This window comes from Protopterus annectens, chromosome 7.part1 (genome assembly GCF_019279795.1).
Source record: "Protopterus annectens isolate FY-2018-M chromosome 7.part1, PAN1.0, whole genome shotgun sequence".
Lineage (NCBI taxonomy): Eukaryota > Metazoa > Chordata > Ceratodontiformes > Protopteridae > Protopterus > Protopterus annectens.
In genome coordinates this window covers 418,020,926-418,040,370 of record NC_056740.1, presented here as the reverse complement: position 1 = coordinate 418,040,370, position 19,445 = coordinate 418,020,926, and the positions used below count along the sequence as shown (strand labels likewise).

Here is a 19,445-nt window from a genome sequence, read left to right as displayed (position 1 = left end):
TGCAATACATCAGTCATGTGGGATGGCAGAAGCAACAGGGTATATTTTTTCGAGGCATACTTGGCTGATGACATAGTCCCTGACAGGTAGTGTGAAGGTGGGGCTTCTAGGTACAACTGTAAATGAGGCACTGCTCTTTGGACCCTTTGCTGAAAATGTCTTTAACACTGTAGGGAACATTAAAGACCATGCAGTCAGTGAGAGCTTTTGTTTCACAGGCATGTACATTCAGCAAGAGTAACCCCTCTAAATCCTGGCCTGTCTTCCTTAAACTGGACAAAGGCCAGCCCAGCAAGGGAAAGGGGTCCAGGTATAGAAAATGATAGCAAGCAAAGTCTAAGGAAAGAAACCTGGGGCCTATCAAGTCCATGTTCGATAGGGGGAAGAGGCAACTGTGACCCATCTTTCCTATGAGATTGGGAAAGTATTGGCCAAGGCCAGTGGGTGTTTGAATATCCTGAGACAAAGATACAAACTACAGTTTCAAAGCAGACTGAAGGAGGTATTCCTCCAGTACAAGTAACCCTGGTCCTTCCTCTTTGGGAGTGTGCTGGGACCAAGATACCAGAGGTGACTTAATAAGTTATAGTTTATAAGAACTAAGCTTTATTGTCAATGTATTCACAGACTGATGCTGCATGTTAACCTTTACTTGTTTTTGTATATTGTAAAATTGTTAAAAAAAACTCACTTTATAAATGTTGATGTCTTTCTATTCCTATGTTGCAGTATTCTTAGTGTGGGATTCTCCACCTCAGGTGACCTGAACGTCAGCCCCTATACAAAAGCTTAAGCCTGGCTGCTGCAGGTGTGTGGGACGTCACATGTAGGGCCATAAACTGGGGACCTTAAATGTGACATCTGCGCACACAGACCTCAGAACTTTTTAACCACAGTCAACCGTCACATCGATAGCTTCGCTCCTGTACATTGAAGATGTCCAAAGCTAAGTACCACGTTGTGGATTTTGTTTTAATTCCTGCTTGAGCTTGGTTTGCTGTACCCAACCATTAGCTGATGTCCGCTAAGAAGGGTAAATGCTGATGCGAGCACCAGATTCCACATGACCATTGCGTTTTCTGCCTAGGCCAAGAACACAACCATACCTCTTGCCCTGTTTGTCAGTCATTTGTACTTAAGACCCTCCAAAGCCATCTGGCCGCCCTAAATCTGTATTTAGAAAACCAGAGGCTCAAAATGCTAGCGCTCAGGATGGATCTCGAGTCGGATGCCCTGGCGCAACCACCACAGAGAAAGGCCAAGGTTCCAAGGCCTAGCACTTCTTCCTCTCTGCCATCTGATGTTCCGCCAGCTTCCGATTTAGGAGTTGAGGGATGTCCATTTGAGCTGTCGACTTTGGCGGCTCCCCTCGAGGAAGCTGCTTCAGAAGTAACTGCCAGCATGTCCACAGAGATAGCTCAGACATTTGTCCCTATCACTGTCGAGGGGGAACCAGATAACGCCAGACGACAGACCAGGAGGCCATTACCTGAAGCTCCTACTCTTATCCAGGCCTTCTCCTAAGACTACTCCTTTGAAAAGGAAGCAGAAAAGTAAACACCTGCCTCCACTCAGAGGGAGTTCCAGACTAGCAGTCCTTCACCAATTCCTTGATCCAGGCCTTCATGGCCCTTAAGCCCACAGCCTGATGTTCTTAGTGTTTCACTGTTGCAGTCATTACATTTGGGTTATCCTGCTGGCAGGTTGCCCTGAATTCCAAAGTCTTGGGTCCTGCGTCGGTTGCTGTCACCCCTTCCCTGACAACAGGTCGTCAGGGGTATAAAAGATGCAGCCGATGCCATTTTCTTCAGTCTTTCTTGCCACGTGCTGCCCGAAGCAGAAGCAGTTCGCAAGTGCCGGTCGGCCGACTCCTGAGATTTTCGTGTTTGAATTTCAGATCCAAAGTCTTCATTAAAAGCTAAGTACCCCGTTGGGGAAACTTTTTTTCTTGCTCCAGTCAGATATCAGAAAAAGTTAATGATTGTATTTCTTGTGGGAAGCAAATACCTCATAAGGACTTTCATTCTTACTGTATTCCTTGCCTAGGCCCTGACCACGACATAGCTAGTTGTCAGTTTTGTGCTAGATTTAACCAACGCACTGTTAAGCGTCTGTACAATTTTGCATTAAGCTATTTTGGCCGAAGATTTAATTATACAATGTCGTTGGATAGCCATCCGACTACCGGAGTTCACAAAAAACGCAAAGAAAAAGACAGGCAACCGAGGTCCAAAACCGATGACGAGGCTTCTCCTAAGCCAGTCGCCGGTTCTCAGTGACGCGCTTTCGCAGCCCCTGACACGTCACAGGCCGCTACCAACACCCACGTGGAGTCGACCAGGCTGCTGGAAACTCAAGGTATTGGAGCCTCGGAGACAATTCCCTCAGATGGGTTCAGAGCCGCTTAGCAGGCATCTGCTTCTGAGGGTGTATTCAGACCTAAACAATTATACATTAAAATGACTACAACTTCAAAGGCAAAGACTAAAACACCTTTAAAGACAAAGAAACTAGTTCAACAGCCTCATGGACAGGCCTCCATGCCCAAAAAACAGATGCTCAAAATGGCCGAAGACCTAATTAGCTTGATCAGGGGTTCCCATCCCCCTCCTGATAAGAGGCCTAGGCAGGAGACAGACTATGAATCGTCAGATCAGGTTTCCATTTCATCTAATTCCTCTTCTGATCAGGAATATTCTCTTCCTCCCTATGAGGATTCTGATGCTGAAGAATCTATTCCTTCAGCTTCTCCTCCTGAGGACTACTCTTTTGGGGAAACCTTGCATACCATGAGGGAGCATTTCCACTGGGAGAGCCAAGATTTTTCAGAATCTAAGAAAAGGCTCAGAGTCTTCCTTTTACTTACCTCATCAGAGGCCTCTAGCTATTCCAGCTGTTAGACATTGTAAATGATGTGTTTTCAGAGTCTAGTCTGACCCCTGACTCCTTACCTCCAGCTCCTGTTAAGCCGGACAGATAATACAGGGTTCCTGACTCTCAAATTCCTTTTCAAAAACCCTGCGGCAGACCCAGAAACTTTTTCTCAGGGTCCCAAAGGGTTCAAGGCTTCCACTGCAAAAAACCCTACCCCCTCTGACAGAGATTCTAGGGCACTAGACAGATGGGGAAAAAAGATTTACACATCTGCTACCTTGGATATAAGGGCCTTAAATTGCCAGTTTCATATGCTCAAATATCAGCAATATATCACGACACTGCTTAAACAGAAAATGTTGATAAATTCTGAATGTGCAGAAAATAAAGAAATGCAGGATTTATTGCATGCAGCTGAACAAGTTGGAAAGCATACTTTGCAATGTGGGTTTGATTCTCTAGAGGCCTCCTGCAGGGCCGCTGTTACAGGTTCTGTCATTAGGAGGCATGCTTGGTTAAAGGAACAAAATCTGCCTGATCATGTCAAAGCAAAATTATTAGATGCTCCATTACAGCATGATACCTTGTTTGGTGTTAAGGCAGAAGAGATGTTAAAGAAAATGGAGGACAAAGCTAAATCTATGCAAACTGTCAAAGATTTCTTACAGGTACAGCCTCCTAGGTTTAGCAGACACTGGCCTACAAAGAATTGGTCCTTTCCAATGTCAGACAGACCTCAAAGGGGCAGATCCAGATGCCCTAGAGGCAGATCCCAGCCGCAAGGCTCGTACAGGTCTAAGCAATGGGGTGCTTCTACCTCCAAAAGTGGAGAGGACAAATCACAACCATACAGGAAACAGTCCCAATGACTTCCCTCTGTCTGCACCAAGCACTTATCTTCTGGCAGCACCCTTAGGGGGAAAACTAGCACTTTTTTCTCGAAATTGGCACATTATTACCCAGGACAAATGGGTTCTAGACATAGTGTCACAAGGCTACAAGTTTCACTTCCATACCCTGCCAAGGGCAAACGGTTGGCCAGACCTGCCAAAAAAATCAATGGGCAGAGGCTCAAAAACAAGCTGCATCTCTTATGCACATGGGGGCTATTCAACAAGTGCCACAGCAAGAGCAGGGACAAGGATTTTACTTGACTGTTCTTGGTACCCAGAAAGGACAAAGCATGGAGACCAATACTGGACCCATCTATTCTAAACACTTTCCTGGATATACCCAAATTCAAGATGTTGACCTTGCAGCAGCTTCTGCCCATGCTGGGCAGCAAGGCTTGGCTCGTGACTTTAAACCTAAAAGAGGCATACCTGCATGTCCCAATCAGACAATCATGCAGAAGATACCTCAGATTCAAGGCTGGCTCAAAGCATTACCAATTCTCTGCACTGCCCTTTGGTTTATCTGCTGTGCCCGGGGTCTTCATAAAGTGCTTGGCACCAGTAATTGCTTTCTGCAGACAAAGAGGAATACAAATCTATCCTTACTTGGACGACTGCCTCATTCAAGCAGAGAACAAGGACATTCTACTACAGCATCTGGCATTTGTGGAGACTTTTAACATGCCTAGGGTACACAGTCAATGGAAAGAAATCAAAACTAGTACCCTCTCAAGAGATAATATTCCTGGGTGCAAGCTTAAATACAACTGCCCAGATGGCTCATATCACGCCAGACCAACAAACGCAACTGACTACCTATTTCAAGGAAATGGCAACAAAGGCCCAGTTATCTGCAAGAAAAATTCTGCAGGCTTTGGGCTTCATGGCATCCTGCATCCTACTAATTCCATATGCAAGACTGCATATGAGGAAACTTCAATGGTACCTAAAAAGTGTCTGGACACAACATTGCCACAGCCTGGAAACAATGATTTCTCTCTTTCCCTGCCTGCAACAGGAGTTTCGATGATGGGTAAAGGCTTGTCACCAAAACAAGGGACAGCCATTTTCACTACTCCCAGCCAGACAGAACCTTACGACGAATGCATCAGATTATGGCTGGGGACCCACACTGCAGGAAGAGGTATTTGGGGCACCTGGTCCACAAACCAAATGCATCTACATATCAATCAAAGGGAGATGCTAGCTGTTCAAAATGCCCTGATAGCCTTCAAGGACCTAATTCATCCGGGACAACTTCTGATAAAGACAGACAACACCACGGTCATGTGGTACATAAGCAGGGGGGCACCCACTCTTACCCCCTTTGCAGACTAGCCATGGCTTTATGGGACACAGCATTGATTTACCAAGTTCATCTGTAGGCACAATTCCTGCCAGGAAAGGAAAATACTCTGGCAGACGAACTAAGCAGAAACCTCATGGATCTCCACGAGTGGCACCTGGATCCACAAGTCTTCAGCATGATAACAAAGAAATGGGGATGCTCGGAAATAGATCTATTTGCCTCCCCTCACAACAATCAACTGAAAAGATTCTGCACAAGGACTTATCACAGACAAGCATGGAAAGTGGACGCCTTATTTTTCAACTGAACAAACGTATCAGTATATGCCTTTCCTCCACTGCCTCTCCTCCCCAAGGTACTCCTAAAGGTCAGACAGGAGAAACCAAAAATAATTCTGATTGCCCCAGACTGGCCACGCCAGTACTGGTATCCAATCTTAAGGAACTTGTCTCAATGCCCAGCCTGGACCTTACCTCGAATACCTCTTCTACTGTCCCAACAAAACAATCGGATTCTGCACAGCCAACTCAGGACCCTAAAACCTGGCAGCATGGCGGATAATGTAGCCATACAAAGCACACCTCTCAGTAAAGCTATGATGGATGTAATTTTAGAAGGCAGAAGGTCTAGTACTAGAAAATCCTATGCTGGAAAATGGAAGAGATTTTGTGCTTGGAACCAAGCTCAAGGAAGTGATACAGCTGTACCAAATATTCCTCAGATTTTGCAATACTTAACTGAGATGCTGGACAAAGGACCATCTTTTTCATCCATTAAAATCCATGCCTCTGCCATTTCGGCTCATTACAATACAGAGCCACCACTCTTTTCTCATCCTTTATTAAGGCAGTACCTCAGAGGAGCCAAAAATTTAAGGCCTCCAAGGAGAACACCAATACCTGCATGGGACCTCAATTATGTCTTGGAAAAACTCACCTTGCCTCCTTTTGAGCCAGCTGCTACTGCTGATATAAAGTTTTTATCTTGGAAAGCAGCTCTGATCCTAGCAATAACTTCTGCAAGATGAGTGTCAGAGCTACAGGCTCTCATGGCTGTGGAACCCTTTATCATTTTTTTTATCCAGACAGGGTCTCTCTGAGGACAAACCCTACATTTATGCCTAAGGTGGTATCCAATGTAGCCCTTAACCAAACTATTCATTTGCCAACTCTTTATCCAAATCCACAGAACAAGGGGGAGAAAATGTTGCATTCTTTGGACGTACACAGACAACTTAGATTCTACTTGGATAAAACTAAAGATTTCAGAAAGACAGAACAATTACTAGTGGCATATGCTGCAGGATCACAAGGAAAGGCCATCTCCAAGCAGACTATTTCAAAGTGGATAGGTCACTGCATTCGTTTCTGCTATTCTCAGCATGGCAAACCAGTGCCTAAGGACATTAGGCCACATTCCACCAGAGCTGCAGCCACTTCTGCAGCCTTTCTCAGGGGAGTACCAACCAAAGACATCTTAGAGGCTGCTACTTGGAGTTCAGTGCATACCTTTACAAAACATTACAATCTGCCACTTTACTCTAAATCCAGGGCAAGCTTTGCCACTGCAGTGCGGCAGGGCCTCATAGCTGCTCCTAATGCTATTTAGTTCCATCCTCCCATCCATCGCTTTGGGAATCTACCCAAATGTAAGGACTGCAATAGTGAAACACGAAGAACATAGTACAGTTGTGTACACTTACCATAAATGTAGATGTTCGAGTGTATTCACTGTTGCAGTCCAGGTTACCCACCATCCCCCTTATTTTTGCTGGAACTTATGTTTACTTCTCTGATCTATACAACCTATGTGGTGTATTTGCTTATAGATGATGGTAAAGTTTATTTTTGTGCATGTATGTGTTACTTGTGTATATATATATATATATATATATATATATATATATATATATATATATATATTTAGCATAACCTTTTGGGGGCACCTGAAATCTGGGGCAAGACAAACTGAAGAAAATGGCGTTGGCTGCTTCTTATATACCCCTGGCGACAGCAACCGACGCAGGACCCAAGACTTTGGAATTCAGGCCGACTGAGGGCAATCTACCAGCAGGATAACCCAAATGTAATGACTGCAACCGTGAATACACTTGAACATCTACATTTATGGTAAGTGCACACAACTGTACTTTCCCCCTCCACCATCCCTGTTCTCAGTCCTAGGCCTGCCTCAGCTGCCTTTCTCCTCCTTCCCACATGAAGGGGAAGAACAGGAGGCTTACTACTCATCTTCAGATGGATCCATTTCTTATTCATCCCAAATTGCCTCTTCATTAGAATATTATTTCCCTGTTGAAGAATCCATAGAAGGGGTCTCTCTACCAGAGGATATCACCTTTGGGAAGACCATCGCAAAGATGAAAGAATACTTTAAATGGGACACTTCACAAATGACTGAAACTCAAAAGAGATACTTTGAGTTACTTCAAGTGGAATCTCCCTCCCCATGAGCCATCCCACCAGTTATTCCTGCCTACCTTGATGCATTCTCTTCAGCATCTAAAAATCCAAACTCACAACCTCCTGCCCCTAAGAGGCCTGACCGTTTCTATAAATTACCAGATGAACAAAAATTCCTAGTAAAACCACCCATGGCAGACCCAGCAATGATTTTTGTATTCCCTGACGAGCAGTCAAGACGGATTCCTTCGTAGTCTCTTTTGCCTACTGACAAATATAGTAAAAACATGGAAGGATAGGCAAGAAGGTTTATACTTCTTGCACCCTAGCCTTCAGAGCTATCAACTACCAAACCTGTATGATAAAATATGGTTTGGACCTTGTAACCCAAGCTTCTACTATCCTGTCATCCACACCTGACTGCCTTAGGAAGACAGAGGTAGCATCTAAACTGTCCCTGGCTTCTCACGTGGCCAGACATTCTATTAGATACAGTTATGATGCAACAGAGACCTCGGCAAAGTCTACAGCTTCTGTATCAGTACTTCGCAGATGCTCTTGGCTATGCCTTCAACCCCTACCAGAGGATTTCAAGTCAAAAATCCTAGATCCCCCTCTAGACCACAACCTCCTGTTTTGTAAACAGTCTGCAGACCTCTTTAAAAACCTTAAGGAGAAAAGTAAAGAGCTTCAAGACATCAAGCACCTGCAGGTGTGTCCCATGCCTAAATATTACAGAAATTACCCTGCTAAGACTGCCTTTGTCATAAGGACACCCTCCTCTGCTACCTCATCCTCTTCCAGGCATAGGAGAGGAACCAGGAGGCAGACCACCTCCAGACCTGCAGCCTCACAGCCTATTCAAAGGCAGGGCTTTCATGGCAGAAATGACTCCAACAATGCGTGACTGCCTTGCCCACCTCCCCCTGTCAGCCCGCCTGTCCCACTGCCTCCCACTTTGAAGATCATCACCTCAGACTGCTGGGTGCTGGCAATAGTAAAAGAGGGATATTTCCTCTCTTGGAAGGAAAAGCCCTTTACAGTGGGCATTCCATCCCACCCCCACCCCCAAAAAAATTAACTACACCTTATTTTTCAGGTCCTACAGGACCTTCTGACCCTAGGAACTATAGAACCTGTCCCTCCAGGACAGGAAGGAAAAGGGTTTTATTCGAGATTATTTCTGGTCACCAAAAAAGATGGCCCTTGGAGGCCAGCACTGGATCTGTCCTTTCTAAACCTATTCCTAAAAGTTCCATCTTTTAGAATGTTATCCCTACAAACCCTTCTTCCACTATTGCCAGCCCAGGCCTTTATGGCCACACTATCTGAAGGAGGCCTACCTTCATATCCCATAAAACCCTCCCACAGAAAATACTTGAGTTTCACTAGGATCTGTTCTTTCTTTCAATTTACAGCCTTGCCCTTTGGTTTATCTACTGCACCCAGGGTATTCACAAAATGCCTAGCTCCAGCTATAGCCTTTTGCAGAACTAAAGGTATCCAGATTTATTCCTACCTAGACGACATCCTCATTCTAGCAGAAAGAGAGGGACACCCTACAAAACCATCTGCAGTTCACCACTTCCCTGCTTCAGAGCCTGGGGTTCAACCTCAACATCCCCAAATCATCCTTAATCTAGGACAAAATCTTACTGGGCTGCAGGATCAGAACAGATCTGATGTGGGCATTCCTCCTTCAGGACAAAGTTCTCTCCCTCTCTACCCACTTCCAAAACCTAATGCAGCTTCAACAGATATCTGCAAGACAATTCTTGCGTATCCTGGGGCTAATGGCAGCCATCATCTCTATGCTGCCTTCGGCCAGAATGCATATGCGGAAACTGCAGTAGTACTTGAATGTGTGGTTCCAACACCAACACCCTCTAGAGTTTCAAGTTACACTCTCACCCTGCCTCAGAGCAGAACTAACGTGGTGGATTGCACAAATACTAATAAACCCAGGCCTCTCACTTCAACCTCACACCCCAACCCAGCACATGCATACAGATGCTTCAGGCCTAGGGTGGGGGCTACCATGAAGGGCTTCATGGTACAGGAGACCTGGCATCCTACCCTCCAAAAGAAACATATCAATGTGTGGGAAATGACAACAGTCCTTCTGGTCCTGAAAGCCTTTCTCCCAATCCTGCAACCAGGCCCCCTTCAAATCTTCACAGACAAATACCATAGTCATGTGGTACCTCAACAAACAGGGTGGGACCAAGTCCTACCTTCTTTGTCGGATAACAATCTAAATTTGGGACCTTGCTTCCAGAAACAACTTAACTTAACCCTGCAGGCAACATACATTCCTTCCCAGGATCATCGACAAGCAGATGTTTTCAGCAGAACATCCTGTCTACAGCATGAGTAGATGTTGAACAGGGACATTTTTCTAGACATTGTCCACCGGTGGGGCGCACCTCCGGTAGATTTGTTTGCCTCCCCCCAGAACAGACGGTTGAAGAAATTCTGCATCAAGGATCACTCTCCACTGGCCTTGGAGGGTAGATGCCTTCAGCTTTTCATGGAAGGGATGGTTTCTATATGCATTTCCACCCTTCCCTCTCATTCAAAAGTTCCTCCTCAAGATCAATAAGGACAAACCTAAAATCTTGCTGGTGACTCCGTATTGGCCAAGCAGCACTGGTTCCCCCTACTACTCTCACTAACCAAGGACAATCACCACAAGCTACCCCACTAGGTGGACCTACTCACACAATATAAGGGATTTCTCATTCACCTTCACCTACAGATGTTGGGTCTAACATTTTGGGTGATAAACTTCTAATTCCTTTTAGTTACCATTACTCTGAGGATGTGCTTCTAGTCCTGAGGGAGGCCAGGAAAAACCTACTACAAGGAGATCCTACATGTCAAAATGGGAAAAATTCTTCAAGTGGTGTTCCTTAGGCATAGGGATCCTTTTCAAGCGGATACCCCTCTAGTCCTTACTTACATGTGTGAGCTTATCAAGGATAGCCTTTCATACTCCTCAGTGAAAGTCCACCTATCTGCATTCTCTGCCTGCTTACCACTAGAACCCCTCTACCAGCCAGGCTAAATGTTAAATTATTCCTAAAAGGGGTCTTGCATATCAGACCTCAAAGAAAACCCGTCCCACCTCCTTGGGACCTAAACTTCATCCTGGAAAATCTCGCACTACCTCCATTCGAACCAGCCAGTGCTGCAATGCTCCAAATGTGCACATGGAAGACTGTACTGCTGGTGGCTCGTATCTCTGCTAGAAGGGTGTCAGAATTACAAGCTCTCATGGCCTGCTCACTCTACACTACCTTCCGCAAGGATAAGGTTGACCCTGCGCACTTACCCTTCTGTCATGCCAAAGGTGGTCAATGAACCGTCCTTAAACCAATCCATTCACCTGCCCACCTTCTTCCCCTTTCCCACTAATGACAGTGAGAGGATACTCCATTCCATGGATGTGAACAGACAACTAAGGATTTATTTAGACAAAACTAAGTCTATCAGAAAATCCAACCAACTCTTTGTATCCTTCCACCCTAGAGCTCTGGGCAAGGCAGTCTCCAAAAAAAACATTTCCTGCTGGATCAGAAAAACTAGCTGCTTCTGCTACTCCCACCATGGCAAGAACCTACTCCAGGCAGTAAGAGCTCATTCTACCAGGGCCGTGGGGTGGTCCAAAACCTTCCTAAAAGGCCTGGACACAGCCTCCATTCTGGAAGCAGCCACCTGGACCACCAGACACTACACGTTGGACCACGTCGCCAGAGCAGGGTTTGCTAGGGCAATCCTGCAGGGTTTTCTGGAATCCTCTACCTCTACCTCCAACCTTCCTCCTTCCTAAGCTGTGGCACTCTCCCACACTAAGAATACTGCAACATAGAATAGATGAACATAGAAGAGTTGGGTAAAATCTTACCATAACCATACATGTCCTTCTCTTCCATGTTGCAGTATTCCTTCCCCCCTACCTATCCCCCTTTTTCCTGTTGACCTGTCTAAAGGGCACCCTGGGGCACCCCTAGTCTATGGTCAGACTAGCCAGCAAATGGCACTTTGCACCTCTTGTTGACATCATTTGGCGTTCTCTACTGGACTGTCCTACTGGGCATTTAAGTTCTGAGGTCTGTGCTTGCAGATGTCACATTTAAGGTCCCTGGTTTAATGGTCCTATGTGTGGTGTCCCACGCACCTACAGCAGCCAGGCTTAAGCTTTATATAAGAGCTGACGTTCAGGTCACTTGAGGCGGGGAATCCCACAGTAAGAATACTGCAACATGGAAGAGAAGGACATATGTGGTTATGGTAAGATTTTACACAACTATTCTTTATTGTTCTCTGCTCCTCTGTAATGGTGGATCATGGCTGAAAATGGTAATTGTACCAGCTATTATATGGCAAAAAATAAGCAGACCTATCTAAGTTGCTTGCCAGTTTTCTCTCCTATTGATATTCTGCCTTTGAAAAGTCAATGCAAGCGCATGTAAAAGCCCACTCAGCTAGAGCCACAGCTTGGAGGAATGATCAAGTCAGTCTTGCAAGCAACTACTTGATCCTCAATCCACACATTCTCAAAATATTAACTTGGGAGTTGCATCCAGGTTTAGTGTAGGGCAGTATTTGTTTCTGCTGTTTTAGAAAGCATAAGGCCAACCACCTACTCGTCCGGGAATCGTCCCACTGATGAAGAGTGCAGTAGTGAAGAGTGTGATGAGCGTAGTACAGTTGTGTTACGAACTTACCGTAATTGTAGATCAAAAAATTCACAACTGCAGCTTATATTCCCACCCATCATCCCGTCTATTACCCTTCTTGGGCAGCCTGCGATTGGGGTGGGTACTGTGTACTATCTTGTTCTCTTCCTTCCATTTCCTCTTTAGCTGGGTTTTCTTTTTATTTGCAATTGCATCAATCTTGGGGAGTTTGTGGGGGTATCAGGATACCCCTTTCTGTTGTCCTTCTCCTACTTTTTGCTGTGGCATCTCATCCAGCTAGGGCAAGAAAGAGCTAAAGATAGCTACTGGCAGTCTTCCAGTTATACCACCAGCATCCTGATAGGTGAGTGGGAGAGACCTGGCTGAGGCTACTGAAGAAAAAAGACGTATAACACAGAACTGCAACACATCCACACAACGACAGGGGTAAGTCCCAAATAAGTTTATTCTGGTACCTCGGCCTTTCACCTTCTTTATGATTTATATTGGTTTACATTATGAGGCTATTGAGGGAAAGGTACTAGTCCTGGAAGTCAGGTTGACAACAAGCTAGGTGCAAATGGGATATCCTATTGACAAGGACTGCAACAGTGAAGGCACTCCAACAGCTACAGTTACACTAATATCTTAATGCAACTGTACTTTGTGCCCCACAACATTATATATATATATATATATATATATATATATATATATTTTTTTTTTTTTATTTCTAATAATATTCATAGTCAGACTCCCACTTTTGCTGTGCTGTGTGTTATGCTGGGTTTCAAGCCTTTAAATAAATGATTTTCACAGAATAAAAAAAGATGAAATGCATGTCATACAGTTTTGATTGCCTGAAGCATCAGTCAGCATTGTTCCCCTTTTTTCTGTTTGTTCATGAGTTCAGGGAGCCACAACAAAAGTGACCAAATCAGTTTGAGCCAGTGTTCAGTCTGGCAAGTGATTAGCCCTGATGCAGTCTTTCTTCCATACCACACATGCACCTATAGCCAGTTTAGGGTCTACATTCCACCTACTTGCATGTCTTTGGAATGTGGAAGAAAACCTAAGCATCCAGAAAAAAAGTCCCCATGAACACATGCAGGACATGCAGACTCTGCACAGAAGACACCCTATTGGGTATGGTTTAAAGCTAAGAATGGTGATCTTAAATGTGATGAGCAGATACCTAGGCTGTAATGGTACACACAGGTTATTTGTTAGACTGCTTTTCTAGAAGTGAATTACTGTTTATCCTTGGCGGTAGTTGAGCAGTCGAAGTACAGTAGTCTGCTCCATTTCTGTAATGTGGCAAACTGACTACATCATGGCTTTACGCTTCTGACACTTGACGCCTACGATCGTAGGCTGTCCAACCTGCTTAATACAGTTGTAAAGTTCCTGCTTTATTGTGACATTCCAAGTGTGGTACTTCGCACCATCCTTTACAGTGCCCTGTAAAGTTTTTTGCTCAGAAGAAAAATTGTTTTTATTAAATAAGTCTGTACTTTTAGAGAGTACTCTTGCTGTCATGTTTTTTTTTTGTGCTCGTTTTTTGACATACGGGTTCATCTGTATACTGATTGTGAAGAGGTGACTTGCCAGTTTGTACTGCAGGTTTATTTAAAGATATTTGTTTCTTCCTAGAAACAAGATAAGGAACAATGAGTATGAACATCTTGATCAGATGGAAGCTGATATGAACTTAATGTTTGAAAATGCAAAACGTTACAATGTTCCTAATTCAGCCATCTATAAGCGAGTGATGAAACTGCAGCATATAATGCAGGTGAGTGATACTATTATAGTTTGTAAGATATAACAGAACATTGAAAGGAAGACATTTACAAGATTAGCTTATGTTCACTGTTCTATTTGTGCAGCGCTGTCTGTCAGCGCTGCTGTCCTGGGTCAAGGATTACTCTGTAGTCCCACCACACTGAGTGAAGGCTGAAGCATCTCCACTAAGCCAGTTATGCTTTGGGGTATGTAATGGTTTTACGTCTTCTACAAAACTATCTTCCTGTCATACTTAGTAGGTCAGTACTAATTTTGATCTTACCCAGTGACTACCTCTTCTCAAGTGAGTGGGACAATGATGCTGCCCCAGATAGGGATACCTGACATGCCAGAGCTCATTATGAGGTGGGACTAATCAAAGCAATCACCTCACATGGTAATTTTCAGCAGAATAGGAAACATGAAAATGTAGAGGTACAGTGAAGCAGAAGCTAGTGCTGTCGGCAGTGATGTATGGTGAGCACCTCGGTCGTATATCCTGATTGTCTATGCTTTCTATCTTTGTACCATTCCACAGGTGCATAGATGGTATAATGCACAAGCCCCATTAAAATGTGCACAGATGGTAATGCACAAGGCTCATTCAAACAAGGGGTTTGTTGCAGTAAAAGTGGGAATATTGTACTTGGACATGGGTGTGTCTTGCGTTTGAGAAGTTTCATTAATGGGCCCCAGTGAAGGCTTTAAAAATGTGGTGCCATTTACAGCAGAGTGAGTGCTCTACCCAGCCCTTACTGACCTTTTCTTTTAGGAGGAACTGCCATTGAATGGTATGGATGTTGAGATTAAACTAGCCTTGATAAGATCTTGCTATAGTGCAAAGTAGAACATTTTGTTGTCTAGAAGTTGTCTGAGTTATTGCAGAATAGCTTGTTTGGCACTTAGGAGGACTAGAAGTAAGAGACTTAAAAGTAAAAGAATTGTAGTAATGAAAATTCAGTACTCCAGATGTGCTGGTTGACCATACAACAGACAGGAAGAAGGCCCCTACTGCTCTCAACAATAGCTGGAAAACATTTTAGCCAGTAACTTTGCAAAGGTGTTAAAACAAATTTCAGTTGAAATTCAAAAAGATAACACTAAATTTGTTAGTTTCATAGAGAAAGCTTACAAAATTTTAACTAACCATTTAGACATAAGCGGGGAATATAATTAATTTGTTTATTTATTGGCATTTGTTTACTAGGTAACTCTGAGCAGTGCTCTTTTTCAGGGGAGGCCCAAGCAGAAACGTTTCATTGTACAGAGATCATTGCATTGTTTCATCATTTATAGTCAGTCTTACTCATGAGCACCAGTTCCATTCAAACATCCCTAACATCTGTTACATCATTTACAGACTGTTTCAGTTAAAGAACAACAGTTACATTGGTTCTACATGCATATATATTTTTTAAGATAGGGTTAAAGCAGCCGAAAGGAAGGAAAGGAGGAGGTACAAGGATAGAGGCTGGTATAGTTGCAATAATAGTACATTGTTTTGTGCAGCAGAGAGTTTTGGCACAAATTCATATAACTATATTAGTACCAGTTTAACCAGGGGATATGCAGGTGCAGAGCCATTTATCCATGAAGTGTTGCTTCAGTTACCTTTTAGAGTCTTTCGGGTTGCAGAGTGTCATTAAGTGGAGTGGGACTGTATTGCAGTGTGACTACAGGGAGTATCCTGCACTACTGTTCGGTTTCATTATGGAGAGTAATGATTCGTTAGTGGAGTGTAGAGGTCTCATAGTAGTGTAAGGATGAGCAATGAAGTAAAGAGATGTCCATTTTTCAGGGTTTTGCAGTATTTTGAAGGTTGTAATTAACTGCAAGTACAATAGAGCATCATTTCATTTGAGCCAGTTTAGTTGTTTTAGAGAAAGGCATTGATGTGATCTATATTGGTTGGTTGTTTGCAAATTTCGCTACTTTATTGTAGAGGTTTCTGGATGAGTGAGTAGTATCCTAGCAGCACATGTTAGAGTGGAGATATTGGCATATTGTACTGTGGTAGCCTCTTTGGCTGCTTGTTTAGGTCTTGATAATTAAGTTAAACAGTAGTTGGTACTAGGATGGAGTCTTGTGGGTATCTGATGGATATCATCTGACATTTTATTGCTTGGGACCTGTTAGAGGTAACTAAGAAACCAGTAAATTGAGGAAGGTGATGGCTTATAGAAGTAGAGTTTAGTTAGGAAAATTTGGACTGTTTTAAATAGATCAGGAAATGGGGCTGAAATTAGACCTGAATTTCTATTGTCATTTATTATATCATTGAACCTTAGAAAGGAAGTAGTTGTACTGTGAGTGGGTCTGAAACCATTATGTGAGGGAGAAAAGAAGTTATGAGAATTAGTATGTGAAGTAAGTTGAGAGCAAATACAGCTTTCCAAAATTTTGGATAAGGGCATGAGAATTCTCATTGGTCCATAGTTTAACTCTGTTGATGAGCCACCTTTATGGCTGAATATTATATAAGATTTTTTTCCCGTAAGTTGGGGACATATTTTCTTGGCTAGAACAATTTATTAGAATCACGATATAAGATATGCAAGGATATCTGCAGGGGTTTTGAGGTATTCAGATGGAAGCTGGTCATTGGTCATGGGCAATAGTTGTTTTGAGGGTGCATAGGTATTTTTTTAATTGTACATGTTGGCACTGGAGTGAGTGTGAAGGTCTACTGTGGCTGTAGTGATTGGAGTGGGGGTGTGTTCTTCGTTTTTCACTGTTGCAGTCATTACATTTGGGTTATCTGCTTGCAGGTAGTCCTCAGTCGGCCTGATTAACAAAGTCTTGGGTCCTGCATCGGTTGCTGTCCCTTCTTCCATGACGTCAGGTCGTCAGGGGTATAAAACATGCAGCCCGATGCCATTACATCAGTCTTTCTTGCCGTGCGGTGCCCGAAGCAGAAGCAGTTCGCAAGTGCCGGTCAGCCGACTCCTGAAATTTTCTTTTTCGAGTTTCAGAACCGAAATCTTCAACTTAAAGCCAAGTACCCCGTTGGGGAAACTTTTTCTTGCTCTAAACCGATGTCAGTAAAAGTCAATAATTGTATTTCTTGTGGAAAGCAAATACCTCATAAAGATTTTCATTCGTACTGTATTTCATGTCTAGGCCCTGACCACGACATACCTTGCTGTCGGTTTTGTGCTTTATTTAATCAGCGCACTATCCGTCGTCGGTATATTTTCGCCTCTAAATATTTTGGTTCTCTGTTTAATTATCCAGAAATGTCGTCGGTTAGCCATCCGACTACTGGGATTCCGAAAAAATGCAAAGATAAAGACAGAGACAGGCCGCCGAGATCCAAAACTGCCGACGACGCTTCTCCTAAGCCAGTCGCCAGTTCGCCGGTACTCAGGCATTTTTGCAGCCCCTGATACCCGCTACTTCTGATTCGCAGGCCTCTACTGAGACCCATTCGGAGTCAGGTATGCCACGAGATGCTTCAACTATGGAACCTGCGGATGTCTCTACCTTGGATGGGTCCAGAGCCGCTGTGCAGGCACTGGCTTCTGAGGGTGTATTCAGGCCTACGGACTTGCATATTAAACCGACGCCTCCTTTTCGTAGGCCTAAATCTCGATCCATGCCTAAAAAAACAATGCCCAGGCCACATGCTCAGGCCTCTATGCCTAAAAAACAAATGATAAGAATGGCTGAAGATCTAATAACTCTAATCAGGGGTAGCCAACCCCCCCCCCTTCTAAGAGACCTAGGACTGAAGTTGATTATGAATCTTCTAATCAGGATTCTGTTTTTTCTGATTCTTCTGATGATCTGGATTTGCCATAATCTACTTCTGAAGATTCTGATGCAGAGGACTCCATTCCCTCTGCTACCCCTCCTGAGGATTTTTCTTTTGGGGAAACATTAAGGGAGCATTTCCACTGGGAAAGCCAGGATTTTTCTGATTCAAAAAAGAGGCTTAGGGATTTCCTTCTCCTAACTCAGCATAGGCCTTTAGCTATTCCTCCTGTACTAGACATTGTTGATGATGCTTTTTTGGAATCTAGTTTGGCCCCTGATTCCTTGCCTCCTGCTCCCAGAAAACCTGACAGATACTACAGAGTCCCCAAGTCCCACAAGTTCCTTTTTAAAAATCCTATTGCAGATCCAGAGACTATTTCACAGGGGCCCAAGGGCATTAAGGCTTCTACTGTTAAAAATCCTACCCCTTCTGATAGAGACTCCAGGGTGCTGGATAGATGGGGTAAGAAGGTTTACACTTCTGCAACCTTGGCCATTAGGGCTTTAAACTGCCAGTTTCATATGTTAAAGTATCAGCAACATGTTATTGGACTGCTTAAACAGAAAATGATGTTGATTCCTGTCTGTGTGGAAAATAAAGAATTACAGGATTTAATGCATTCTGCTGAACAAGTTGGAAAACGTACTTTGCAATGTGATTTTGATTCATTAGAGGCCTCTTGCAGGGCTGCTGTTTCTGGGTCTATACTCAGAAGGCATGCTTGGCTTAAGGAGCAATCTTTGCCTGATCGTGTTAAAGCTAAATTGTTGGATGCTCCTTTAAATCAGGACCGCCTGTTTGGCAACAAGGCTGAGGAAGTTCTTAAAAAGATGGAAGATAAAGCTAAATCTATGCAAACTGTTAAAGATTTTTTACAAGTTCATCCTCCTAGATTTAGTAGGCACTGGCCCGCTAAGAATTGGTCCTTTCCAGCCTCTTCAAGGTCTTCTCAAGCCAAACTCAGACATAGCAGAAACCCCAGGATGTTAAGTTATCAATCTCGCCTTCATTCTTGCTGGATGGGTTCGGAGCCGATCCTCGGCTCCGACTCGGCACTAGCTTTAGCTCGAGAACTCCTTTTACCAGCTCGAGGCAACCCTATATCCCATGATGCAAGGCGGAACTACCTCAGATCTCGTTTGCCGCTTAGCAAAAGAGGTCTCCTTTGCCAGCTGAGGTAAGTTTTTTCTTGTTAAAGAAGAAAAAGTTTAGTTAGGGGTTTTATTTTCCCTTCAGTGTTAGGTTAGCCTGTATTTAGTACAGCCCACCCTATTCCCTTCCTTTTTAAACTTTTAAAATAGTTATTTCAGTTAAAGTTTTAGTCAGGCCTAGTTCCCCAAGTTATTCCCTTCCTGTGTGTCTGTGTAGGGATTAAGTTGTGTGTTTGTGGGGACTGTTTGTGTATATCCTTTTAGGATGTCTAGGGAAGGCAAGGTCTCAGGCTTCAAGAAGTGTGACCAGTGCTGTCAGAAAATGTCCCTGACAGACGGTCACACTTCTTGTGTGTATTGCCTGGGGCCTTTGCACCTGCAGGACTCCTGTGCGTTGTGTCATGCCTTTAGCCAGAGAGTCCTGCAGGAAAGGAGGAACAAATTGATCCTCCGAGGTTTATTAAAACCTGAAGGTTCTCCTCCTAAGCCAGGGGCAGGAATACCTCTTAAGCCACCGAAGGCTCAGGCTACAGTGTCCAAGCCTCCTCCGGTGGCTCCGGCTCCGTCGAGCCGA

General features: G+C 44.0%; 1 protein-coding gene across 13 annotated transcripts in view; it reads left to right on the top strand.

Annotated features, from left to right (window-relative positions):
- The window catches only part of PBRM1 (polybromo 1), a 2,726,611-nt gene that overhangs the window by 845,269 nt on the left and 1,861,897 nt on the right, over window positions 1-19,445 (top strand). For all 13 annotated transcript variants that reach the window (XM_044078866.1, XM_044078877.1, XM_044078870.1 and 10 more), the window contains one exon: window positions 13,832-13,973. In XM_044078866.1, the coding sequence (XP_043934801.1) occupies window positions 13,832-13,973 (142 nt within the window). The remainder of the gene's footprint in view (window positions 1-13,831; window positions 13,974-19,445) is intronic.